Source organism: Pan paniscus, chromosome 7 (genome assembly GCF_029289425.2).
Source record: "Pan paniscus chromosome 7, NHGRI_mPanPan1-v2.0_pri, whole genome shotgun sequence".
Lineage (NCBI taxonomy): Eukaryota > Metazoa > Chordata > Mammalia > Primates > Hominidae > Pan > Pan paniscus.
In genome coordinates, this window is record NC_073256.2 from 22,139,737 (window position 1) to 22,156,520 (window position 16,784).

The 16,784-nt window shown below is 45.7% G+C and overlaps 1 protein-coding gene across 1 annotated transcript in view; it reads left to right on the forward strand.

The window, feature by feature from the left end:
- LOC117981307 (protein artemis-like) overlaps nt 1–12,013 on the forward strand; it is a 34,072-nt gene extending 22,059 nt beyond the window's left edge. Inside the window, exons 6-10 of the mRNA XM_063607038.1 lie at nt 1,028–1,129; nt 1,919–1,991; nt 2,174–2,314; nt 3,742–3,911; nt 5,034–12,013. Of these exons, the coding sequence (XP_063463108.1) occupies nt 1,028–1,129; nt 1,919–1,991; nt 2,174–2,314; nt 3,742–3,855 (430 nt within the window). The 3' untranslated portion in view covers nt 3,856–3,911; nt 5,034–12,013. The remainder of the gene's footprint in view (nt 1–1,027; nt 1,130–1,918; nt 1,992–2,173; nt 2,315–3,741; nt 3,912–5,033) is intronic.
- Nucleotides 12,014–16,784: the final 4,771 nt, after the last annotated feature.

A 16,784-nucleotide genomic window follows, 5' to 3' on the forward strand; every position in this document is an offset into this window, starting at 1 on the left:
TACTGTATTGGACTCTCTGTCTCCATGGGTTCACCTTGGATACATTCTGGATATCATTCTGGATATTTCATATGAGTGGAATCATACAACATGTGTTCATTTCTTATCTGGCTTCTTTCACTGAAGATGTTTTCAAGGGTCATCCATGTTGTAGCATGTGTCAGTTCTTTTTATGGCCAAATAATATTTCATTATATGGCTAGACCACATTTTCCTGATTCATGCATCATTTGATAGACATTTGAACTGGTTCCACCTTTTGGCTAGTATGAAGAATGCTGCTGTGCTAGCTGGGCATGGCAGTGCCCGCCTGTAGTCCCAGCTATTTGGGAGGCTGAGGTAGGAGAATGGCTTGAACCCAGGAATCTTGATCGCATCACTGCCCTCCAGAGTAGGTGACAGAGCCAGACTCCGTCTCCCCCAACCAAAAAAAAAAAAAAAAAAAAAAAAAAAGAATGCTGCTGTGAACAGTCAGGCACACATTTTTTGTAGCCATCGGTTTTCACTTACCTTGGTGGCACAACCCTGTAGTCCCAGCTACTGGGGAGGCTGAGGCAGAGAATTGCTTGATCCCAGGTGGCGGAGGTTGCAGTCAGCCAAGTTTGCACCACTGCATTCCAGCCTGGGGGACAGAGCAAGACTCTTGTCTCAAAATAAAAGTAAATAAATAAAGAAATAAATAAATGGAAGTCTTCAGCAGCTGTTTCCCCAGTGACCTTGTATTTTATCATCACTTGTATTTCTCTCACCATGAGCAAGAATGATCTCAACATATAATTGAAAGTGCTAACATATCACAAGGAACATCTATTACAAACTGGGTAGCATCTCCATTCTGTTATTTTCTACCCGAGGGAAGAGGAAACAGCTGAGTGCCTGGTGTGGTTCAAATTACTGTGGGATTCCATTACCATTGTATTGTAATGGATATGTTTGCAGGAAGCATTTACTATGCATCTCACATATATTTGCTTTATTGGGATTTTATATGAGACTCAAAAGTCACTGGGATATGTTTCTTTTTCAGGTTTTTATTTCAGGGCAATAATGGAGCTATCTTGTACACAGGAGAATTCAGATTGGTGCAAGGAGAAGCTGCTAGAATGGAGCTTCTGTACTCCGGGGGCAGGTACTGGGCTTCGTATAGGTGTTTTTTTGTTTGTTTGTTTGTTTGTTTGTTTGTTTGTTTGTTTGTTTGTTTGTTTTGTGAAATGGAGTGTTGCTCTGTCGCCCAGGCTGGAGGGCAGTGATGCAATCTTGGCTCACTGCAATCTCTGCCTCCAGAGTTCAAGTGATTCTCCTGCCTCAGCCTCCCAAGTAGCTGGGATAACAGGTGTGTGCCACCACACTCAGCTAATTTTGTATTATTAGTAGAGATGGGGTTTTGCCATGTTGGCCAGGCTGGTCTTGAACTCCTGACCTCAGGTGATCTGCCGGCCTTGGCCTCTCAAATTGCTGGGATTACAGGCATGAGCCACTGTGCCTGGCCCGTTGTACAGTTCTTGTGTGTATGACTGAATAAAGTTTTATTGTTCTGGCCATAAACAGAACAATATTGTTCTGGCCATAAACAGGTGTGGTGGCTAATGCCTGTAATCCCAGCAGTTTGGGAGGCCGAGGTGGGTGGATCATTTGAGGCCAGGAGTTCGAGACCAGACTGGTCAACATGGTGAAACCCTGTCTCTACTAAAAAATACAAAAATTAGCAAGGTGTGGTGGTGCACACCTGTGATCCCAGATACTTGGGAGGCTGAGGCAGGAGAATTGCTTGAACCCGGGAGGTGGAGGAGGTGGCAGTGAGCAGACATTGCACTTCAGCCTGGGCAACAGAGCGAAACTCCATCTCAAAAAACAAAAAAAGTTACACATAATTTATATCACATTGGATGGCTAACATCAATTTTTTTCTTCTTTTCAGAGTCAAAGACATCCAAAGTGTATATTTAGATACTATGTTGTGTGATCCAAGATTTTACCAAATTCCAAGTCGGGTAAGTCTGCCTGGAGGAACAGGGTTATCATCTGGGTGTGCCCGTGGTTTTAGTAGGAAGTTTGTAGGGTGACAGGTCATATCCTAACTGTCCCCAAAGGTGTGAGTACCTGGGACTGTTGGGAAGCAAAAGGCTATGTGCGGCTCTCCACCTGTTAAATGTCTCTTTAAAATCCTGTCTAGGAGGAGTGTTTAAGTGGAGTCTTAGAGCTGGTTCAAAGCTGGATCACTCGGAGCCTGTACCATGTTGTGTGGCTGAACTGCAAAGCGGCTTATGGCTATGGATATTTGTTCACCAACCTTAGTGAAGAATTAGGAGTCCAGGTATGGTGACTGTTCATTCTTTTTTTTTTTTTTTTCTTTTTTTGAGAGGGAGTCTTGCTATGTCACCCAGGCTAGAGTGCAGTGATGCGATCTTGGCTCACTGCAGCCTCCACCTCCCGGGTTCAAGCAATTCTCCTGGCTCAGCCTCCTGAGTAGCTGGGATTACAGGTGTGAGCCACCATGCCCGGCTAATTTTTGTATTTTTATTAGAGACAAGGTTTCGCCATGTTGGCCAGGCTAATCTTGAACTCCTGACCTCAAGCTATCTGCCTGCCTCGGCCTCCCAGAGTGCTGGGATTATAGGCATGAGCCACTGCTCCCAGCATATTCATTCTTTTCTCTTGTTCCCTTCCATCCTCCCAGCTCACCTTTCCTCCCCCTCCTCGCCTGCTAAATAACTGCAGACAGGGACAGATGGAAGCACCCTATCAAGATGTGTCTGCAGCAGATGTTGGTGGGCCCTCTGAAGGAATATATCATCTTAGTTCAGTCACATCCTCCTGGGAGAAAATTGACAGAAGCCCAAATGGCTTACAAGAGCCTTCAGTGAAATGCCCCATAGACAAAGTATTTTTCCCAAACTTTGGGTCGTGAAATAAATTTAGCGATTGTGACCAGCATTGAAAATAAATTTGAACAAGGAAATATGGGAGTGGATTATTTGCAGTACATGCTCCTCTGTTGCATGTCATGTATGTGCCTTAAAGATGATTCTTGATTTTTTATTTTGTTTTATTTTACTTTTGAGACTGTCTTGCTCTGTCACCCAGGCTGGAGTGCAGCAGTGGCATGGTCTCGGTTCACTGCAACCTCTGCCTCCTGGGTTCAAGTGATTCTCTTGCTTCAGCCTCTGAAGTAGCTCAGATTACAGGCCTGAGCCACCACACCTGGCTAATTTTTGTATTTTTAGTAGAGATGGGGCTTCAGCATGTTTGTCAGGCTGGTCTCGAACTCCTGACCTCAAGTGATCCACTGGCCTCTGCCTCCCAAAGTGCTGGAAATACAGGCATGAGCCATGGCGCCTGGCTGAGGGTAGATGATTCTTGATTATTTTTGTCTGTGTGGATTACTGCTTTATTCCCAGCATTTAGAATAAAGCTCGACACACAGTAGGTGTACAAGAACATTAATTGAATTTCCCTTGAAGGACTGAAGGACAATATTAACATCATTAAATGACATCCCTGAGCCGAGTCTCTGTAATTTTTCACAGCCGTCAGTGATGGCAGCGATCCTGGCCAGTCAGCCTTGTGCCTCTTGACATGCTGGCAGAATACCAGAGTGCACTGAAATAGCCAAAAACTGCTTTTTAAGAAAGAAGAGAGGGTGAATTCACCAACTGGGTGTTTTGCCCTGAGTAATTAACCTTGAACAATTTATAGGAAATACAGTTCAAATAATTTGTCTGTACATATTATTTTCCTTAGATTCATGTCAATAAGCTAGACATGTTTAGGAACATGCCTGAGATCCTTCATCATCTCACAACAGACCACAACACTCAGATCCATGCATGCTGGCACCCCGAGGTACATGTGTGAGTGGCTCGAGACCTCCAGAAGTTTCCCACCAGAGACCTAGGCTGCGTGTTGCTCTGGTAGGTTGATGAGCTTTGGTTGGGACACCCCATGGCAGTCGGCTGCACCAAGGGAATGGATTGTCCTACGCCCACACCTGGAGGACTGTGGGTATAAGGTGTCCAAGAAAAAAGCTCAGATCTGCTGACAGCAGGTATGTTCCTTGGGATTTACTATCCGACAGGGGGAACACAGCCTGGTATCAGAAACAAAGCAGGTCATTTGCCATCGAGCAGAGCCTAAGAGCAGAAGGCAGGTGAGAGAGTTCTTAGGAGCTGTGGGGTTTTGTAGACTGTGGATCTCAAACTGCAGTGTTAGCTAAGCCTTTGTTTGAAGTCACAAAAGGGGCGGGACCGGGAACCTTTTGAATGGGGATCCCAACAATAGCAAGTCTTTCATGAGTTAAAGGAGAAACTTATGTCAGCCCCAGCCCTGGGGCTACCCGATCTAAGAAAGCCTTTTACATCTTAAGTGTCAGAGAGAGAGAAAAGATGGCAGCGGACTTTGAACCCAAACTGTGGGGCCCTGGCCGAGGCCGGTGGCCTACCTCTCTAAACAACTAGATGGGGTCTCTAAAGGATGGCCCCTGTGTTTGAGGGCCTTGGCAGCAACTTCCCTGCTAGTACAAGAAGCAAATAAGCTGACTCTTGGGTAGAACCTGAACAGAAAAGGCCCCCCATGCTGTGGTGACTTTAATGAATACTAAAGGACATGATTGGCTAACGAATGCTAGACTCACCAGGTACCGAAGTTTGCTCTGTGAAAATCCCCATATAACCACTGAAGTTTATAACACCCTACACCCCGCCACCTTGCTCCCACTATCAGAGAGCCCTGTGGAGCATGATTGTGTAGAAGTGTTGGACTCAGTTGACTCTAGCAGACCTGACCTCTGGGTCCAGCCTTGGGCATCAGTAGACTGGGAACTATAGGTGGACGGGAGGAGCTTCATCATCCCACAAGGAGAGGTGCAGGGTATGCAGTGGTAACCCTGGGCACTGTTGTTGAAGCCAGAACGTTTCCCCAGACCACTTCAGCCCAGAAAGCTGAACTCATTGCTTTCATTCCGGCCTTAGAACTCAGTGAGGGTGAGACTGTCAACATTTACACTGATTCTCGGTATGTCTTTTTAACCCTTCAAGTGCATGCAGCATGATGGAAAGAAAAGGGCCTATTGAACTCTGGGGGAAAAGACAGAAAATATCAACAAGAAATCTTGCAATGATTAGAAGCAGTATGGAAACCCCACAAGGTGGCAGTTAGGCATTGCAGAGGACACCAGCGAGCTTCCACCTTGCTGGGTTTGGGGAATCCCCGCGCTGACTCAGAGGTTTGAAAAGCAGCATCTGCCCCCTTCTGGGCATCAGTGCTCCCTCAAGCACCTAATCTTGGACCTGCTTCTTCTAAAGAAAAGGACTTTCTCCAGGTAGTGGGAAGGACAAGTGATGAAGGAAGGATGGACTCGGTTACCAGAAGGGAGAGTAGCTGTGCCACAGCTGCTAGGAGCTGCAGTTGTACTGGCTGTGCAAGAAACCACCCATCGAGGTCAGGAGTCACTGGAAAAGTTGTTGGGCAGGTATTTCTACATCTCGCCTTTGTCAGCCCTTGCCAAAACGGTGAGGCAATGGTGTGTTACCTGCCGACAGCATGATGCGAGGCAAGGTCTAGCTGTTCCGCCCGGCATACGAGCTTATGCAGCGACCCCCTTTGAAGGTCTCTAGGTGGACTTCACAGAGACGCCAAAGTGTGGAGGTAATAAGTATATACTAGTTCTTGGGCGTACCTACTCTGGGTGGGTGGAGACCTATCCAACACGAACTGAGAAAGCTCGTGAAGTAACCCCTGTGCTTCTTCGAGATGTGATTCCTAGATTTCGACCGCCCTTACGGATTGGCTCAGACAATGGGCCTGCGTTTTTGGCTGCCTTGGTACAGAAGACGACAAAGGAATTGGGGATCACACGGAAACTGCATGCGGCCTCCCGGCCTCAGAGTTCCGGAAAGGTGGAGCGGATGAATCGAACTATCAAAAATAGTACTATTGTCTTCCCCGCTGGATATTTAAAACAACACTACATGGGGTGTCAAACCACCTGCTAAATTTGAGAGAATATTATCCTCTTTCTCCCTCCCCTGGCCCCGGATATTAGAGACAATAACACAGGGATGATGTACACCCACTGCTTTATTGGAAGTAGTATCATCCTCTCCCTTCTTGGATATTAGGAACAATATCACACTGTGCATGTAGGCCTGTCGTGAAATTCAATGGAATGTCATCCTGCGCCTCCCTGGATATGACAAAAAATATCATGGGGGATGTACAACTTCTGAGATACTGGGAGTGATACCACCCTCTCCCCTCTGGAAGTTGGGGTCAATATCACAGGGGTAGTGTACAGCCTCTGGGATGTTGGGACTAATATCATCCTCCCGCCCACTGGATATTAAAAACCATAGCACAAGGGTCGTGTACAGACACTTCGATATTGCTATGAATACCATCCTCTCCCTCTTTGGATATTCGGTGCCATATTTCAGGTGGGGTATACACCACCTACAATATTGGCAGTAAGATGATTTTCTCCCCCGCTGGATATCAGAAACAATATCACACGGGGTTGTGAACAACCCCTGCGATATTTGGAGTAATATCATCGTCTCCCCTCACGATTACGAAGAACAATATCGTAGGGGTGGGGGATGTACACCCCCTTTCATATTTGATATCATCCTCTTCCCCCATGGATATTAGGAACAATATCAGGAAGGGATGTACAGACCCTGCGACCTTTGCTGTCATAGAATTGTCTCTGCCCCAGATATTAGGAAAAAATGTCACTGGGGATGTGAACAGCCCTGCGATATTGAGAGTAGTATCATCCTGTCCCCCCTTGCATATTGGGAACAACATCACAGGTGGGCTGTACTGCCTCTGTGATATTGGGAGTGAAATTTTCCTCTCTTCCCCTGGACATTAGGAAGGGTATCAGAAGGGGAGGGTGTACATTCCCTGCGATATTCAACATAAGCTTATCCTCTGCCTCCCAGGGTATTCAGAACAATATTACAGGAGGGGTGTACACCCTCTGCGATATTGAGAGTCACATCATCGTCTTTCGCTCTGGATGTTAGGAACAATATCACAGGGTTTTGTACACCACCTGCGATATTGGGAGTCATATCATCCTCTCTCCCTGTGGATATTAGGAAGAGTATCACAGGGCTCTGGAAACCCCCTGCGGTACTGGGAGTAATATCATCCTCTCTCCCTCTGAATATACGAAGATTTTCCCAAGGGTTTGTACACCCCCTGCTATATTGGGAGTAAGATCATCCTCTCCACCCAGGAAATGACTAACAAGGTCATGGGGGCGTGTGCTTCACCTGCGATATTGGCAGTAATGTCGTCCTCCCGAAACCTGGATGTTAGCAATGAGATCACAGAGGGGGTGTACACACCCTGCGACATTGGAAGTAATAGGATCCTCTCCCCACCTGGATACTGGGAAAGATACCACAGCGCGGGTATACGTTTCCTACGCTGTTGGGAGTAATATCCTTCTTTTCCTTTCTGGATATTAGGAAGAATATCAGAAGGGTACTGTACAATTACTTCGATATTGGGAGTAATATCATCTTCTATTTTGCTGGATATTGGGCACAAAACACAAAAGGTTGTACAACCCCTGCGATATTGGGAGTAATAACATACTCTCCTTCCCTGGATGTTAGAAAACAATATCATCAGGGCTGAACACCCCCCGAGATAATGGGAGTCATGTTTACTCTTTCACAGGCCATTTGGAACAATATCACAGGGGACGTTTACAAACAGGGGTGGTATACACCCCCTGTGATATTGGGAGTAACATCATTCTCTCCACCTCAGGATATTAAGAACAATATCCCGGCGGGAGGTGGTACACCCCAGTGATATTGCGAATAATGTCATCCTCTCCTTCCCTGGAAATTAGGAACAATATCACAGGGGGGTGTACACCTGTGATATTGGAAGCAATATCATCCTCTCACCCGCGGGATATTAGAAAAAAATATCACAGTGTACACCCACTGTGATATGAGGAGTAATATCTTCCTAGGATATTACGAATAATTTCACAGTCTGTACACACATGGTGTACATTCACTGTGATATTAGGAGTAATATCTACCTAGTAGATAACAAGTAACATCGCAGGGTGTACAGCCACTTTGATATTTGCTGTAATATTTTTTAAAGTTGTTACAAATAAGATCACAGGGTGTACCAACATGGTGTACACTCACTGTGATATCAGGAGTCGTATCTGTGTAATATATTATGAATAATATCACAGGGTGTACACCCACTGTATTATTAGGAGTAAGATCTCTGTAGGATATTACAATTAAGATCACAGGGTGTAGAACCACCGTGATATTAGGAGCAATATCTTTCTAGGATATTACAAATAATATCACAGGGTGTACACCCACTCTACTGTCAGGAGCAATATCTCCCTAGGATATCAAAAATCCTATCACAGGGTGTCCAATCTCTGCCTTCCATGTTCTAAGGGATTCTCCTTCTTCAGCCTCCCGAGTAGCTAGGGTTACCCGCCACCACGCCTGGCTATTTTTTTTTTTTTTTTTTTTTTTTTCACTGGAGACGGGGTTTCACCACATTGGCCAGGCTGGTCTGGAACTCTTGACCTCAGGTGATCAGCCCGTCTCGACCTCCCAAAGTGCTGGGATTACAGGCGTGAGCTACCGCGCCCGGCCCATGCTGTATCCTTATCTGTCGTCTATTGTTGTTTCTTTAGGAGCCCAGAAATAACTTCCCACCTATATGTTCAAATGATTTTTCACATGAGTGCTAAGAAACCTCATTGGTGGAAAAGCAGCCTTTTCAAGAAATGGTGTTGGAGAAACTTGATTTCCACATGCAGAAGAATGAAGGTGGACCCTAAGTCACACCAGGTGCAAAAATTAACACAAACTGGATCAGAGACCTCACCTCAAGCGCTAAAAGTATCATATGCCTAAAGGAAAACATTGGCCACGCTTTCGTGACATCAGATTGGGCAATGTTCTCTGGAATATGACACCAAAAGCATAGGCAACAAAAGAAAATTAGATTCCTTGGATTACATCTAAATGACAGACACTTTTGTGCAGCAAAAAACACTGCAAACTGGGTGAAAAGATAACCCATGTATTAGGAAAAATATTTGCAAAGCATATATCTGAAAAGAGGTTGATATCCATCATATATAAAGAACAGCTAGAACTAAACAACAAGAAACCCAAAGCATCCCATCAACAATGGTCAGAAGACTCGAGTAGACGTGTTCCTAAAGAAGATATAGCAATGGCCAATAAGCATCTAAAATCATGTTCAAAATCACTCATCGTAGGGAAGCGCAAATCAAACCAAGAATGTGTTAACAAACATTAGGATGGATGTGATAAACAAACAGGCATTGGCGAGACTAAAGGGAAATAGGAATGCTCGAATCTGATCGGAGGGAATGTAAAACCGTGAAGGAACGGGGAAAATAGTATGGCGTGTACTGGAAAAATTAGAAACAGAATGATCAGATGTTCCCGCAGTTGCATTTGTGGGTACCCACCAAAAGGAATTAGAAGCCAGGAGTGGAAGACAGATTTGTGTACACCCATATTCATAGCAGCATTATTCACAACAGCCAAAATGTGGAAGCAACCCAAGGGTTCGTGGACAGATGAATGAAAAAGCACACTGCAGTTCCTTCATACAATGGAAGACTATTCAGCCTTCAAAAGGCAGGCACTTCTGGCCGGTGCGGTGGCTCACGCCTGTAATCGCAGCGTCTTGGAAGACCGAGGTGGGCAGATCACCTGAGGTCAGGAATTCAAGACCAACCTGGCCATCTTGGTGAAACCCTGTCTCTACTGAAAATGCAAAGAATGAGATGAGCGTGGTGGCGTGTGCCTATAGTCCCAGCTACTCGGGAGGCTGAGGCACAAGAATAGCTGGAACCCGGGAAGCGGAGGTTGCAGTGAGCTTAGATTGTGCCACTGCACTCCAGCCTGTGAGACAGAGTGAGACTCCATGGAAACACAAAACAAAACAAAATCAAAAGAACAAACACAAAACAAAACAAAACAAAAAAACAGAGAGACACTTCTGAAGCAGGCTGCAACGTGGATGAACCTTGAAGACATTATCGTCAGTGAAATAAATAAATCCCAAAAGGATAAACAGGCCAAGATTCAGTGGCTCGCACCTGTAACCTCAGCACTTTGGGAGGCTGAGCCAGGCGGATCACTTCAGGTCCGGAGTTCGAGACCAGCCTGGCCAATATGATGAAAGCTCGTCTCTATTAAAAATACAAAAATTAGCTGGGCGTGGTGGCGCACGCCTGTAATCCCAGCTATTCAGGAGACTGAGACACAAGAATCGCTTGGACCCACGATGTGGAGGTTGCAGTGAGGTGACATCATGCCACTGCACTCCAGCCTGGGTGACAGAGAAAGACTCTGTCTCCAAAACAAAAACATTAAACACGGTATGATTCCACTTTTCTAGGAACTGTCTAGAGTAGTTAAACTCATAGAGTTGCAAACTAGAAAGGTGGCCCCCAGGGGCGGGCGAGAAAGAGGAGTGGAGATCTTGGTGAATGGGTGGAATTTCCATTTTGAAAGATAAAACTGTTCCGGAGACGATGACGGTGATGGTTGCTAAACAGTGTGAACGTACTTAATGTCATGAAACTGTAAACTGTAAAAGCGTGGAAACTGTAAGTGTTTATACTGGCCATTCTATATGAACTAATATATATTTTAATTTTTAATATTTTACGTGGTAAATTTTCCCATAATAAAAGATGAAAATTAAAGCAATTGGATGTTTAAAAAGAAAAGAAAGAAGCGAAGAATACCCACCAGCTTTCTCCTGATTAGAGGAAGAGCCCCAAAACTTCTACGGACACTCACTTTTCTCTTCTTGCATTATTATGAGGACATCCTTAGAGGTTGGGGAACTTGGGTGACTTTGGCTAATGAGGAGCTCTGTGCCTTGAGCCCCCCAGGCCACAGAATAGTAAATAGTCAGTCTGTGCCTCCAGCCCTGCAGTGTGAGGATCCAGTCCTGTGGGCTCCACTCCCGTCACCTGTATCAGGGGGCTCACGTCTCACACTGTCTTCCTGTCAGCCTTGAGAACGGAGTCTGAGCCTCCATAGTGCACCACACAGGGAGGACAGTGGACCTGTTCTCCGTGGTCATGGCCCAGCAGAGGGGAAGGGCAGTTCAGTGAGTGTAGGGAAAAGAAAGAGAGATCAGACTCTTACTATGTCTATGTAGAAAGGAAAGACATAAGAGACTCCATTTGGACAAAGACCTGTACTTTCAACAATTGCTTTGCTGAGATGTTGTTAATGTGGAGCTTTGCCACAGCCACTTTGACCCAACCTGAAGCTCACAAAAACATGTGTTGTATGAAATCAAGGTTTAAGGGATCTAGGGCTGTGCAGGACTTACCTTGTTAACAAGATGTTTCCACGCAGTATACTTGGTAAAAGTCATCGCCATTCTCTAGTCTCAATAAACCAGGGGCACGATACACTGTGGAAAGCCGCAGGCAGCCCTACCCTTGAAAGCGGCGTATTGTCCAAGGTTTCTCCCCATGTGATAGTCTGAAAAGTGGCCTCCTGGGAGGAGAAGGACCTGACGGTCCCCGAGCCCGACACCAGTAAAGGGTCTGTGCTGAGGTGGATTAGTCAAAGAGGAAAGCCTCTTGCAGTTGAGAGAGAGGAAGGCCACTGTCTCCCGCCTGCCCCTGGGAACTGAATGTCTCGGTAGAAAACCCGATTGTACATTTGTTCAATTCTGAGATGGGGGAAAAACCGCCCTATGGTGGGAGGTGAGACATGTTTGCAGCAATGCTGCCTTGTTATTCTTTACTCCACTGAGATGTTTGGGTGGAGAGAAACATAAATCTGGCCTACGTACACGTCCAGGCATAGTACCTTCCCTTGAATTTCATTATGACATAGCTTCTATTGCTCACATGCTCGTTGCTGACCTTCTCCTTATTATCACCCTCCCCTCCTACTACATTCCTTTTTGCTAAAATAATAAAAATAATAATCAGTAAAAACTGAGGGAACTCAGAGGCCGGTGCAATTGCAGATCCTTGGTATGCTGAACGCCAGTCCCCTGGGCTCACTGTTGTTTATACTTTGTCTCTGTGTCTTATTTCTTTCCTCAGTCTCTCATTCCACCCGACTAGAAATACTCACAGGTGTGGAGGCGCAGGCCACCCATTCAAGTGAGTGCTGAGGGACGGTCGGGAGCCTTGTTTGGTTTCCTCATCCTCAGGACAAACAGGAGAGTGCGGTGGGCAGATGGGAGGAGACCAATGTGCAAACTGTCCGCTCAGCAGACTGTGGAGTTTCTGTTCTTGGTTGTGCTGGGGGTCTCAGAAATCTTATACAAAATTTTGCTTTCCTCCCCCACTGGTTGTCCTTTTCATAGACATCTCACCCATGATAGCAGGGAATCAGTCCCTCTAAACTATTCCCTAACAACAACAAAAAGATTATGAAGGTGATGATGAGGATAAAGAGGATGATGACAGACACCATGGCATCATGAACCCTTACTGAGGGCCTCCTAAAGGCCAGGCTCTGAGCTCTGTGCTCTATGCAGCTTGTTTCATTTCATCTGCATAGTCTCCACATTATTGGTGCACATTTCAGGATGATTTTACAGACTAGAAAAGGAGCAACGCCTTTTCATATAACTCGTACTAGATCATGAAGTCAAAAAGGGTGAAGTCCAATTAGAACCAGGCAATCTAGGTCCAGACACATGGCATTTGGCCAGTCCTCTCCCTTCAACCAACCTGCCCTCTCAAATCCTTGTCACTCAGGCGGATGCCCCTGCTCACTGTGCCCTTCCCTTTGGGGGTTCCTTGGAGACCACAGCTAGACCAATGGGTGCCACAATCACTGTGTCAAGTGTGGAAAGGGCAGCTGAGATCACATCGACGATTCCAGAAAGAATTGGCACAGGATCATTCGGGACGCATCACTCCCTTGCCCTTGTTCCTGGCTTTCCGTACAGCTCTCGACTTCCTCAAAGGAGTCATCAGTTCGGAGTTTGGCTTCCATTCCTATTGAGGAAGCTGGAAAGCGTTTCAAAAATGCTCCTCCGATGTGCCTGTGGTTAAGACCTCTGAGCTCTGCTTAAAACTTTTGGAAGCTGGGAGCGGTGGCTCACGCCTGTAATCCCAGCGCTTTGGGAGGCTGAGGCAGGCGAATCACAAGGTCAGGAATTCGAGACCAGCCTGGCCAACATGGTGAAACTACGTCTCTACTCAAAATAGAAAAAAATGAGCCAGACGTAGTCGGGGGCGCCTGTCATCTCAGCTACTTGGCAGGCTGAGGCAGGAGAATAGCTTGAACCTGGGATGCAGAGGTTGCGGTGAGCCGAGATCACTCCACTGCACTCCAGCCTGGGCAACGGAACGAGACACCATCTCAAAACATCAAAAAGAAAAACAAAAGCCAAAAAAAACCACAACTTTTTGAAAGTTGGAAGACCAGGAAGTATAGTACCCGGGACTTCGAGTCTGGCCATGAATTTTGAATACCACCCTTTCTACTTCTCTGTATGGCAAAGGGTGAGATGTCCATCCTCTGAGACTCAGCACTCTCATCTGACTTGATTTCCAGTTGATCCGATGGAAGTGAGTGATGATTAAGCTGATCGTGGGTGCCCGCTACGTGATCCCTAGGTGACGGATGCGTAAAGTAAAGGCAAAGTGAATTTTAGATACATTCCTTAAGATTTTCAGCTTCAACTCCACACAATTCAACGGAAATATCCCGTGACCTGAAGTTCTGCTTTCCCTGCATTCCAGACATGACATTTTATTTTGTCCTTCTCTCAGTAAGGACTGAGTACTGGGAGAGGAACAAGTGATTCTCTTTGGTTTCTGATTCCCCAGAGCCTATATCGTGCTTGGCACACAGGAGACAGCAAAAGTCAAATATATGTGAAGGATTGAATTGACACTTCCTTGCTTCACCAAAATTGGCTGTCATCAGCGTGACTTTGACTTACTTGATTCTTTTTTTTTTTTTTTTTTTTTTTTTTTTAACACGGAGTTTTGCTCTCGTTGCCCAGGCTGGCGTGCAGTGGTGTGATTTCGGCTCACCGTAGTCTCTGCCTCCCAGGTTCAAGCCATTCTCCCGCCTCAGCCTCCCGAGTAGCTGGGACTATAGGTGCGCGCCGCCATACCGGGCAACGTTTTTGTATTTTTAGTAGAAGCGGGGTTTCACCATGTTGGCCAGGATGGTCTTGATCTCCTGACCCCGTGATCCGCCCTCCTCGGCCTCCCAAAGTGCTTGGATTACCGGCGTGAGCCACCGCATCCGGCCAAACTTTCTGATGAAAACTCTAAGTCCACCGAAGCTAAGGACAGGAGTTAGAGCTTCCATGAATTTTAAAACAAGACCCACCGATTTGAGTAAGCAATTACTCTCTCCAAGGAGAAAAGTCCGAAAACACAATGATGAAATCACTAGGACCTAACTGGCATGTAGAACTATTTTCTGCTTATGAGCTATCAACTTTCATTTCATTTCCAGATGGCATGGTCTCAGCTGTTATACAGTGTTTACAAATGTTGTAAATCAAGGGAATTTGTATCAATCTAGTAGAATAAATAAAATATTTGAGTTCTTAATTTCCTTTAATTAGGATAACCTTTTTCTTAAAGTGAAGACAATGGTTTTATTACATCTTTTCCTTCGGAAAAGATAGGCTGTATTTTCTAGCAATTACGAATTTGTTATATATGATGATCTGGTTCTTGGAACGTTCTTGAAGCTAGTGTCTCTAAGGCAGGTGTTTATAGCAAGATGTGAATAACACAGCAATCGATGTTGAAAGCATTATAAGGCAATTGAGTTTGTCAGAACTACAAAATATTGCTGAGTGTGGATTGCTCTGAAATCTGAAAACATTACTTGTGAATTGCTTCTATCCAAAATGCAGACACAATGCTGGGTATTGGTTTACTTGTTTCCGATTTTTCAACCCTCTCTTCCAGGCAAAAGAGGGTTGTATCCAAACGATACAGACCCACAGAGTCGAACAGATGTCTCTATATTCCTCCTCCTCGAACTCTCAGAGGATACTGAACTGCAGCCGGTTGTCGCTGGGCTGTTCCTGTCCATGTGCCTGGTCACGGTGCTGGGGAACCTGCTCATCATCCTGGCCATCAGCCCTGACTCCCACCTCCACACCCCCATGTACTTCTTCCTCTCCAACCTGTCCTTGCCTGACATCGGTTTCACCTCCACCACCGTCCCCAAGATGATAGTGGACATCCAGTCTCACAGCAGAGTCATCTCCTATGCAGGCTGCCTGACTCAGATGTCTCTCTTTGCCATTTTTGGAGGCATGGAAGAGAGACATGCTCCTGAGTGTGATGGCCTATGGCCGGTTTGTAGCCATCTGTCACCCTCCATATCGTTCAGCCATCTTGAACCCATGTTTCTGTGGCTTCGTAGATTTGTTGTCCTTGTTTTTTTTTCTTTTTTTTCCCCCTCAGGCTTTTAGACTCCCAGCTGCACAACTTGATTGCCTTACAAATGACCTGCTTCAAGGATGTGGAAATTCCTAATTTCTTCTGGGAACCTTCTCAACTCCCCCATCTTGCATGTTGTGACACCTTCACCAGGAACATCAACCTGTATTTCCCTGCTGCCGTATTTGGTTTTCTTCCCATCTCGGGGAGCCTTTTCTCTTACTGTAAAATTGTTTCCTCCATTCTGAGGGTTTCCTCATCAGGTGGGAAGTAGAAACCTTCTCCACCTGTGGGTCTCACCTGTCAGTTGTTTGCTGATTTTATGGAAGAGGCGTTGGAGGGTACCTCGGTTCAGATGTGTCATCTTCCCCGAGAAAAGGCGCAGTGGCCTCAGTGATGTACACGGTGGTCACTCCCATGCTGAACGCCTTCATCTACAGCCTGAGAAACAGGGATATTAAAAGTGTCCGGCGGCGGCAGCACGGCTGCACAGTCTCATCTCAATATCTTCTTATCTGTTCCATTCCTTTTGTAGGGTGGGTTAAAGAAGGCAGCAAGGTCAAATAAGAATGATATCACAGGGTGAATACCCACTGTGACATTACGAGTGATACCTCCCTAGGATGTAAAAAATACTGTCACAGAGTACACACACATGGGTTACACCCGCGGTGATATTAGAAGCACTATCTCCCTTAAATATAATGAAAAAATCACAGGGTGTGCACACTGTGTGATATGACGAGTCATATTTACCCTGGATATCACGACTCATATCAAGGGTGTACACACACCGGGTACACGCACTGTAATATCAGGAGTTGCATCTCCCTAGGATATTACGAAGAATATCACAGGGTATACACTATGTGTGAACATCCACTGTGATATTTGAAGTCATATCTCTCCATGAGATTACAAATAATATCAAAGTGTGTACACCCCTGTGACATATGAGGAGTAACATCCTTCTAGGGTATTGCAGATAACATCACAAGGTGTACACCTTCTGTGACCTTTTGCACACACTTTGTGCCATTCAAGGAAACATCTCCCTAGGATATTACGAATAATGACACAGGCGGTTGACACACATGCTGTACATCTCCTGTGCCATCAGGAGTAATATTCCCCTAGGATATTACGAATAATATCACAGCAGGTGTACACATATGGTGTTCACCCCATGTGACATTAGGAGGAAAATGCCCCTAGGATATTAGGAATAGTATCACAGGCGTTGAATACGCATGATATACACCTCCGGTGACATTGAAAGTAACATCCCTCTAGGATATTACGAATAATATCACAGGGAGTACACCCCGTG